The 11,483-nt window shown below is 31.8% G+C and overlaps 1 protein-coding gene across 1 annotated transcript; it reads left to right on the forward strand.

Annotated features, from left to right (window-relative positions):
* Positions 1-1,941: 1,941 nt before the first annotated feature.
* Positions 1,942-11,054, forward strand: LOC143433269 (uncharacterized). The gene is made up of 25 exons (XM_076910555.1): positions 1,942-1,996; positions 2,057-2,247; positions 2,532-2,694; positions 2,832-2,941; positions 3,062-3,230; positions 3,449-3,564; positions 3,780-3,959; positions 4,001-4,235; positions 4,376-4,533; positions 4,650-4,777; positions 4,847-5,001; positions 5,230-5,354; positions 5,518-5,695; positions 5,856-6,290; positions 6,521-6,751; positions 6,861-7,091; positions 7,149-7,308; positions 7,609-7,749; positions 7,818-7,963; positions 8,153-8,350; positions 8,443-8,649; positions 8,769-9,140; positions 9,927-10,086; positions 10,318-10,514; positions 10,923-11,054. The coding sequence occupies exons 1-25, from the start codon at positions 1,942-1,944 to the stop codon at positions 10,940-10,942; spliced, it is 4,461 nt and encodes a 1,486-aa protein (XP_076766670.1). The 3' UTR covers positions 10,943-11,054.
* Positions 11,055-11,483: the final 429 nt, after the last annotated feature.

Here is an 11,483-nt window from a genome sequence, read left to right on the forward strand (position 1 = left end):
TATATATATATATAACCAGTAAACAAAATGACTACAGTTTAATAGCAATTTGGTTGCAGATTCATGCAGAATTGGGAAAAAAATTCACAGCTATTTGTGTCCTGTCCTGGAAGTAGGATCTGTCAACATGACTTGTAAGCAAATTAGTATCAGATATTGAGCAGATTCTATCTACATAATTACATTTTTATTAACAGTGAGCTAACATAATTGAACATAGTAGATTCTGTATTAAGTTTGCAGCCATTTTGAACAATGAAGCTTAAAGCAGGCATTGAAAAACATCTGTTTGAACAGATTTGAGTGATTGAGGTATATTATGTACGGATCGCTAGTCGCGCACCAGATAAAAGATAAAAGTACAACAAATTTTGCATACAAGATAATTTAATAAGCTACATTATATCCAGGAAATAGTAAGGTGTTCCTACGGTGCAAATAAATGTATTCTTGCTATTCTTTGGTGACTAACTTTTAGCAAATTTTTTTCTATCAAAATTAAACATTATGTGTTGTCCAAGCTTTTACCTGGTAAAATGAAGCTATTGCGTCTGCAAGGGAATTGCATTTTTTCTGATACATTAACATTTACTATAGGATCGTGTTTAAAAATAAACAATCAAAAATATGAAACGGGAAACGTGTGTAATTTATTGCGAACTGTTCTGAATTTTTCCGAAATTTATAAAGTATACTGCACATATGTGTAGATAGATACATGGTCTACATATAAACAATATTTTATTATAAGGAACGTTTCGAAATTGATTTTCTGTGTGTGTGTTTTTTTAAACTAGATATAGTAAATAAATTCATGTCGCATTTACACATGATTTCTAGTGTAATTTTTATGATTTATAAACAAAATATATATATACATATATCAAATTTAAGCTTGTTTGTTATACGTTACATTTGTTAGAAATGCATAACGCCAATTAAAAGTTTACATTTTGCGTGTTTGCAAAATATAACTAAATTTTTTCTGTAAGTCTAATAAATATGTATATTTAACTTAAGAATTATAAATTCGCTGCAATCCAGTCAGCTGAAATGTAATTTTTCTATTTAAAAAAAGTGCGAAATGTAATGCACATATATCCTATTTATAATTAGTTTAAGCACTTTTGTTCCTATCTGATTAATCTGTTTCTGAAGAAATCAAACTTTTACGAATCTGAAAAGATGATGCATCAACGAAAAAGTATTTGAGAATGGGAACATTAAAACTTGTTCTCTTGAAGTTTACAAAACACAAAAATAAAATCAGGATGATATGGTACAAAATATTAAGTGAAAGTTATGAAAAATATTAATGGTGTAATATTATGAATGTAAACATTTGATGCAAATAATAAGCGACAATTTTTTTTTTTAAATAACTTAGTGTATCGATAAATGAACTTTTAAAGGCGATAAATACTAGATTTAAATAATATATATGTTAAGACATGATTGTAACCATCCTATTTTACAACAGTCGAAGGCATTATTAAATTTTTTGGAATTTTAATAAGGCTTGGAAAAGTTACTCTTTCTCCGATTAATATTCCATGATATTTTACTGAATTTTATTTAATATTTTATTTAAATCTACAGTAGTTTAAATAGATAAACTTTCTTTTTCATATTATGTTATTTAAAAATATATGAGAAGGCAAACATTTTTATCAAAGAAGAAACACTTCCTATAAAGCGATTCAACTAACACATAATATATATTCATTACATACTACTTTATTTACAATCTTCAACTATTTAAATGCTTTCATAATTATCGTAATAAGAAATATTAACCGAATCGATTTAAAAGGGTAGAATATAAAATATATACAAAATTTTTAATTAACAAACAATGAAAACAATAGCATAATATATTTAAGAAAATTAGTTTACCGAAAAATATTTGTAATAAAGTATACTGTTATATTATTTTGCCTGATGTATAACCTTATAATGATATTTTATATGATATTATTAATTAAAAGTCAGAAAGGTAAGCGTGAGTGTCCATAATTTGCATGGTTCATAGTAAATATATTAATTTGTTTTTAAGAAATAAAATATACGTGGCAGTTTTCTTTGGTATATCAAGTTTATTATTTATATGTAGCTAATTCTGTGTCTCAAACTGACTTGATGAAATGTAAATTAACGCAAATGGGAATGGAATATAGAGGAGCAATAGCAAAAACTGTTAGCAACATTAGATGTCAATCTTGGTACACAGAAGAGCCAATACACGAGGTGCTCCAAATTATACTATTATTATTAATAATAAATTATTAATCGATTTTAAGAAACGTTACAGAAATGTTTTTATTATTTGTATTTTGTAATTCTAAATAGCAATATATTTATATTGTTTTAGTAAGTAAAATATTCATTTTTATCAAGGTATAGATTTAGCAGTGTTAAAGTTGAATCACGATTTATTATTCATATATTGATTTTTACATTAAAAACTGTTGAAATGTAAAATGTTCTCATGGAAAGTATAGTATAGTATCAGTTTTCATATTTAATGTCAGATTAGCAAGGATATAACTGACAAAGACTTTCCCGAGAAATCAATGAAGGCCGCGAAAAATTACTGCAGAAATCCAACGAGAGATAGTAGAGGTTTATGGTGTTACACTTTAGAACCCTCGCTTATAGATGAGGAGTGTGATGTACCTCTTTGTAATTTTCGAGGTAACATCTCTCAAACATTAAACATCATATTTGTAATATTGTTATAATCACTAATTCGATATAAAATTCAATTTGTTCGAGAAACCAAATCTTGAAATAATTTGTTGTATATGCTGGAATCATTCTTAAATAAACAGAGTGTAGATTGTCAGGGCCAGGAGCTGAATACGGAGGTAGTAAAGAAATTACTATAGCTGGAGCTAAATGCAAATCATGGCATAAGCGATATCAGCTTGAAGATTCAAAAGTGAGTGAAGTAGTTTGAGTTTATCATTATAAATTTTACTCTTTGAATGAACTGTATCCTTGTTTCTATTTATTTGAAGAAATATTGGTCTGAGAAGATATTTAATTGTTTATTTTATAGAGTGTTAAATTCAATGAAAAAGATTTTCCTGATAAGTCACGTAGAAAGGCTGAAAATTTTTGCAGAAATCCGTCGGGCGATATCGGCGGGCCATGGTGTTACGTCGACGAAGAAAACTTTGAATATGTTCAGAAACAGTACTGTGATATTCCATTTTGTGACGATAGAGGTTTTAAATCATTTGATATCTACATTATTTGTGTGCATCAGCTTGATTTAAATAATGAACAAAATGTTATATAAACAAGTTACAAAGAGCGCTTTGCTGCTAACAAGAAGACTACATTTAACAACATTTCTTTAAAATACTTATTTTTTTTTAGCTAGAATATATGTAATGCTATTTATAATTTTACGAAAAGTTTTGTTCAATTTTCTGTCATTTAGATTGTGTAACATTTACAAAAAATACGTCTGATTATTCTATACTCACAAAGTTACACGCACCTAATGGTAACATCACATTCTGGTTTAAATTATGGGATCCTAATGAAGAGAAAGAGGTATATGTATTTCTAAAATTCAGCAGTATTTAAAAAATAAAATAAAGGAGCTAAAATGACGGAAACTTAAATAAAAATAAAAACTCATGTATTTTATATACGTAATGACGAAAAGGATTTGATAACAAAATTACTTTGATATACTTTCATTTTTGTTATTTATTTGTAATAATATAATTTTTCATCCGATATTAAATATAGAATATTGTTTACAGGGCGAAGCTTATGTGTTGCTTACTCTTTTACCAGTTCCTGGATCCGCTGAAATTATAGTTGAAGAATGGACTGCAGGTGTTGAATTATTATTTGCTAATTTCGGTAGTCGTCAAACATTTCCATCATACGATGTTAGTAGCACTTTTGCTTTGTTTGGGCTTTTACTTTATTATAGTCGAGTATCATGATGTGTTACATTAGTATCTTATATTTATATTAGGAAGAAGAAAATTTCGAGAATACCCCTGAAATTTTAGTTGGAACTAAATGGACAGGAATATGGATAACATGGGGTGGCGGTTTTATTTCTGCTGGTATTCATGGCACAGCGAAACCTTTAATTATGCAAGAGTATAAAAAGAAACGTGGGATTACAAGTTTGTATCCAGAAACGTTCCTCTATTACGGACTTCGGGGAACAAATATTTTATGGAGTAACATGTTCTGTCAAACATGTGCGTTTGACATTATTATCACCACTAGTTTTATCATAAATCTGTAATATTTGTAAATTACAGTTTTATTTGTTTTACAGGAAAAATCCATTTCTTTGATACAAAATTCATAATTCTCTTTCCATGTTTCTTTCTTTCAGACTGCGAGATGTATACGACTTTTGGAATTGATTTTTCGAAAGTTTGGTCTATGCAAAAACATAACGATACAATTGATGTTAGAGTTTTCGTTCGTGCAAGTCGCAATATCCAAATACGTTTATATCAAACACCTACGCTAGAATATCCTTCTGTAACGGTAAATAAACAAGCTTACTCGCTCTTCGTTGTATAAATTAATCAACCTTTAATTTCCTTCTATGTATAGTACTTATCGTTGGAGTAAATATACTTTACACGAATTAATAATAATAGGTGAGGATAAGTAAAGATACTGCAACACTTACATATCAAGAAAGGGAAGATTCTGCTAGACATTACTTGAAAGAAATTTCAACCAGAGACTTGCTCGATTTTTGGTCATGGAGGGAATTTAGTATCAGGTTGGCTAATTTGTATGCTTTGAAAGTAAAATATTACTTCAATAGAGTAAAGTAACACTAAAATTGCAGTATTTTCGGAGGACACTTCCGTTTATTTTCACAAAAAGCCAGAGGTGCTATCGAGTTACTGTACATGAATGAAAACATTTTTGCTAGCTTGAGATGGTTTAGCATTGGAAGTGAAAATACTATAGCGCAATGGACTTTATTCTGTGCTCCAGATGGTAATATTTTATTATGTTAATCATAAAATTGCATGTGTCTTTTGTCAAATGTGAACGCAACACAAAAATATTACAATACGAAGTAGGTAATGTTATTTAAAATATTGGTTTACTGAGAACATCCAAAGTTTTACAACAAATGCGACATTAAACTGAGATTTAAATTTAATAGTTAAATGAAAATCTTATTTTTAAAGTACAAAAATATTTTTAATTATGCTTCAATAGAATCGGATGTTGTAGAAGATCCTTGGCCACCAAATTGTATCTCTGATATAAGAGATTTTCAATACAGAGGCACACAGTGGACAAGCATTAATGAAACTCCATGCATTCCATGGATATCGAAGCAAGTAAGAAATTTAGCAAACTGAAATGAAATTTATCGTTTGTCTATGTGTAAAAATACGAATTATATAAAGTGCGATTAAATAGTAATGAATTTTCGTAGACCTATGTTGTAGTGAATATCAATATTAAATATCAAATTTGTTGTTTTATATGTCTTTTAACAAGATTCCAGTCGAAGACAAAGTTGACGAAAAATTCATTGACGGATCTGCTTTAAAGGCACTTAATAAGTGCAGAAATCCCACTCGCAATACTAATGGTCCTTTTTGTTATACATATACTCCTTGGGAAAGTATAACTACTTCGAAACAGTATTGCTCAATTCGGAATTGTAGATCATCAGGTGATTAAAGCCTATAAATATCATTACTGTTAGAAATGTAATAAATTATAAAGAAAATTAACTATATTAATAGATTATTCCCAAATTACAATATAAGTGATTAACTTAATGGTATTTAAATATGGAATTAATACAATTAACTTCTTTTTATACTTCTTAGAATGTAAAATGGCTGGAACTGCGAATGATTACGTAGGAACGATGTCCAAAACACGCTCAGGACGTGTCTGTGACAGATGGCCAATCAGACCCGAAGTAAAGTCAATGACATCGATGCCTATAGATTCAATATATACTCGGAGATCAACTCTTCCGAAGCATCTCAGGATAGGGCCATATTATGGCCAACAACATATTTTTGCAATGGAGACAACCACGCCTAAGACATCAGAAGTTCCGCTCGCAGCAGTTCCCAAACTTGGTTCCACAGTCAGTCGAGTATATTTTAATGACAGTCTCTATCCAGAGGGAAGTGCCCAGAATGCTAGCAATTACTGTAGAAATCCGTTACGAAATATTGCTGGTACTTGGTGCTACACTACAGACGTGTTAGTACCTCAAGATCTTTGCAATGTCAGAGATTGTGAAAAACCAGGTAAATATATGCGATACTATTTTATGATTGATTTTCTAAATTCGGTTAACGTCATTCTACTGTGTATTGGTTTAACAGTCTCTCATAAAAAGGTAGCATACATATGAATATTTGATAATATATTTTATTGCGCATTGATACTCTTTTTATGTATCAAAATTTTAATATAGCATAACATTATAGAGTCTAATAATATTGATGAACTTATTGTAATTAATTATAACTCGTAGAGGAATACATATTTCTTGTTAAAGAAGATGGACTAGGTAGACGTTTATACGTTTTACCCGAGTATCGTTCTGAAGGTTTACACTTTTCTCTGAAAGCTTGGGAACCCGATAATCCGGATTCTGTTACGTTCGGTTTTTTAGCCGATGATGGATTAAAGTCACGTTATATTTTCAAAATTGGAACAGTAGATAACGAAAAAGTACTACTTTATTACGAATCGGAAACTACACGTAAGCGGCTAATATATGTTGATTATTGGCAACGTCCAATTAAATAAATATCCACGGTATGGTGTGTAAAGAAGAACATTTAAATAGTTGCAAATTATTTCAATTGTAGCAATTGCGTTGGTTAAAAGAAAAGCATTACCACATTTACTTTATGTCGGAAAATGGACTAGTTTTATAATTCGAATACCACGTGGTCAATTTTTACTCTATTATGAAGATGACCCGACACCATTATTTGAATGGAGTCATCCTGACCCACTTCACGCTTTTTTACCCATGTATTACTATTATGGCACTGAAATGGGAAAGGCGGTTGGCTTTGCATTCGATCGTGATTCAAGTAAGTTCATTGTTTATTAATAACTAATTTAATGTAACTAATATTTAATGTTATTAGATTGTCACATAGAGAATACAAGAACTGATCGATATACTAGAATTTTAACAGTATCAACTGGAATTGAAAAGGAAGTACTGTATCCAGAACAAGTAACTTTACTCATTCGAGGAAAAGGTGAATTCTCTGTACCTCTGTACTTGATGCCGGCAACCCCTGGGTAATTATTAAGATTTCTCATTTTATACATTTTACACAATCTTAAAGACTTACACCCTATCTCTTCCTGGGTTTCCCTAACTCTCCTTGGCTCTTCCTATCTCTTCCTCGCTTTTCCTAACTCTCACTCATTCTCCCTGACTCTCCTTCGGTCTTCCTAATTCTCCCTACCACTGCCTATCTTTCTCTGTCTCTACCTGGATCTGTCTGGCCCTCCCGGTTTCTATTCGTATGTTATGCAATAATCTTAAATGTTTAAGTTATCTAATGTTTAACTTATAGTAAAATATTTTTGAAACAGATTTTTTGTACTTAAATTTAACGATATAGACCATTCGATTTCGTTCACAAAGACTATGTATCCTACCGTTACTGTCTTCCATAGACAAAGGGGACGAGTACCTTTATTTACAACAAATTCATGGACTAACATTACAATAAGGTAATTTTTTAAGTTATACGTTGCTTTATTTTTTGAAGAATATGAATATCGATTTTAAATATTCGCAGATGGTCCGGAAATATTATGGATATCTTTTCTAATGCAACAAATGTGTTTCATTATCAGCATGTAAGCCCTCTAATATTCTACTATTTTTCCGTTGGTGTTAATTCTCATAGTTGGGTTACTTGGTCTGCAAATTGCATACCAGTAGGTAAAATCAACTATTCTTTACTCTTATATGTCTATTTAATAATTATCTATCGTTACTTCTCAATATCTACTAAACTAAGCAATACGAACTCATAGAAATAGGTCTTACGTTATTAATTTAATATGTGTAGAATATCTACCTAAAAATAATAGATAAATTGAAATTGGTAAAAATATCTTTGCTCAAAAGACATAGATGGGCCACCAATTGACGGTGGCTGGTCAGAATGGGGACCATGGGCATGCAGCGCAAGCTGCAATGGTGGTACAGGAATTCGAAAACGACGTTGCAATTCTCCTAAACCAAATGTTAAAGGACTACCGTGCGTAGGTCCGAATACGATGACAGGGCGTTGCAATGAAATACTTTGTGGTGACATAACGGAAGGTAATATAAGACATTATTAATTTCCTGTCAACTATTATAAATTGTATACTTGTATGATATGTACAATTACTCGTATTCTATCTTATAATCAGACACAATAAATTTGATAAATCGAAGAATTCGATCAAATTACACAGCTCTAACTGTAAAAGAACGGCACTCTATTAAAATCGAATCAGATTCTGACGTAGTTAAGTTAATTGTCACGGAATCTCCTCGTTCTGAATTACAATGGTCGTTAAATGGGGTCTTTGTGGAAGAAGAATCTGGTAGAATAGAATTAAAAGATTATAATATTGGTAAAAAACCAATTGTTTATAATTAATTAATTTCATTGTTATTGCCGTAGTACTGTCTACGCATGTATTTGTCATATTTGTTTACCCATATTTTATAAGTATACATTTCATTTATTTAGTGATAATAAAAAGCATCTTAAATGATTCTGGCGTTTACGCGATGACATTGCGCCGAGTCGACGGAACGTACTCAATTATCAAAGTAGTTAGTTTGGCGGTAATCCCAGTGGGCGAAAGTATCCAGATAAGAGAAACTCTACACGTGACCATACAATGTCACTGTACAATCTTAGGACATATTTATTCAGAACTTCAGATATCCTGGCTACTACACAATAAAACGTGGAAAGATTATGGCGTCACTCTTCCAGTTGTTGCTAATACTGAGCACATTTTAAAAGTTAACAGAACGCACGCTGGAGTATGGCAATGTGTTGTTAAGCAAAATGATTTAAGCTTTGAATGGATAACAAATATGATTCGTATTCGAGGTAATTGATTTTTATAACGATATCTTCCGTATATATCTCGTTAGTATTATTTATAAATCATATCATAATTGAATAACATTTTAGAAAAAAAGGGTGGAAATAACATAATAAATGCGTTATTCAAATAAACTAATATATTTCAGTTAAAATTGCTGTATATAAAGTCATGTACTTCTTTTAACGTAGGCATAATCTATACCGAACAAGTTTTAAGAGGAACTTGTGAGAACCGGAAAAACCGGTAACAGTGTCGGTAACATTATATTAGAAATCTCCTAGGGATGTTATTATCTTTAGATTTTCCCTAAGTGAATAGCGCACGATGTTTGCTCGCATTTAATGTTTCTTCTAATAACGATTTCAAATTTCTTGTTTTTGAAATGATGGTAGAAAATATTTGCCTGAAATTTTTCTTCTCATGGTAAAATAGCGAACTACCTTTTTAGTGGAGGGAATAAGAAGTATGCAGCTCTCCACTTGTAAAACTAAAATTTCAGTGAATGTAGTACTTAACAATACCCCGATTAAGTTTTCCAGTTTCAAATTTGATATTATGATATTCAATACAACTTAATGTTACAAAATACGTAAATATAATATAGGTAATATAAATATTTCTCATTGCATAATATATTTTGTTCTGCAAATTACAAATTAAGAAATAAACTATTCAAATAGTAAATATCATAATATAATTAATATCTATAACCTTTATTTAAATACAAATGTTTTAACATCTTAATTCTTTGTACCTTGCTTTCGTTTATTTTATTTATTATCTTTAAGTTTTAGGACCTCCAAATTGGCGGACATATTTGATGGAAGATCAGGCAACGCGTTTTTTTTTCGGTTGGTTACCGAATGAAGAGTATGTCGGCGTTTTTGCACTAGTGCTTTTCTTAATTTTAGTCGCAAGTATAATTGGTGGATCCTATTATTACATAAGGTACGTTTTTACAATGTATTTCATCCCTCTCTTTCTCATTCTCTCTCCTTAACATGAAAATGTAGAAAAAGTGAACACGTAGAAAGGATACGAAGATTAATTTTATTTTTTAAACTGGTGCCATCGAAGTAACTAATCTGACTCTTTAAATAGATATTAAACAATTCTATTGAACTATCAAATTTTTCATTATAGGCAATAATGTAACGCACGATTCATGTTTTTAATTAGGTTTCGAGAAAGTACAAAAAGAAACATACTAGATTTAAGAGAGCTGGCTAGAAGCCAATACGAATCATTGAGTGAAGAAACGACAGAAGAAATAACTGAAGATCAAGGGATTATTGAAGGCCAAGCTGTTACTGAAGATCAAGCGACTACCGAGGATCAAGTGACCACCGACGATTACGTGTCTATTGAAGATCAAGGTAAACGATCTCTCTTAAAACTGTATATTTAATATAATTCAAAATGTGATGATTTAGTTTACAGTCATTATTTACTGTTAAACGTTTAAGTTTGTATTTTACAAACATACATGCAACAATGTATATACAACTTACTTACATATTTATATTTCATATAGACGAATAACCTGTTATGAAAACCACGTATTCAAATTGAACATTATCATAATATTATTAATAGTATTTCTTCAAAAAATCGATACGTTATAAACGATCAATCGGCTCAAAACGTGCAACACGCGAGAAAATCAGATCGATCGTTTCTCCGCGGTGAAAGCTGTTATCGGGGGGAAAATTGAGCGGTCGCGGTGGAAAAACGTGCAAGTCGGTTCCCAACTGATTTCGTAATTTTATTTCCCGGTGTTCCAGCGTTCGGTCGTAACGAATGAATAAAGGAGTGGTTTTCAAGTGACGGCGCAGAACGAACGCCGAAAGAGGAGAGTGCGAACGAAGGAGGGCAAAGCGGCGACAAAGCAAAGTGGCAGACGAGCCTGGGGAAGGAGTAAGAAGGAACGAACATGAAGAGAGAGAGAGGACGGGACCAAAAGAGTTGGTTGAAGCATCAGAATCAGGGAGGTAGCCTCGGCTGGTTGGCAGAAGATCGCCGATGCAGGCCCGAGGAAACGCGACGAAAGAAAGAAATAAGAGCGTCCAGGAGGCTGTTAGGTGGGAGAAATGGCGAGGAGCAGAGAGCGGCAGATAAAAGGATGTGGTAGGGCGTGGAAGCGGAAAGATGGTAGCGACTAGACGAGGACGGACACGAATGGTCAAGGAGCGGGAAGAAGAAGGGAAGGGCACAGGGTGCGACAGGTGCCCAATCGCCCACGTGGGTTCTCTCTTTACGGCGCTGTAGCGACGGTAGAAGGGTGAAGAAGACGAGTATGACGACGACGAGAACGACGAGCCAGCTTCCTTGTACTGGTGAAGCAG

This window comes from Xylocopa sonorina, chromosome 2 (genome assembly GCF_050948175.1).
Source record: "Xylocopa sonorina isolate GNS202 chromosome 2, iyXylSono1_principal, whole genome shotgun sequence".
Lineage (NCBI taxonomy): Eukaryota > Metazoa > Arthropoda > Insecta > Hymenoptera > Apidae > Xylocopa > Xylocopa sonorina.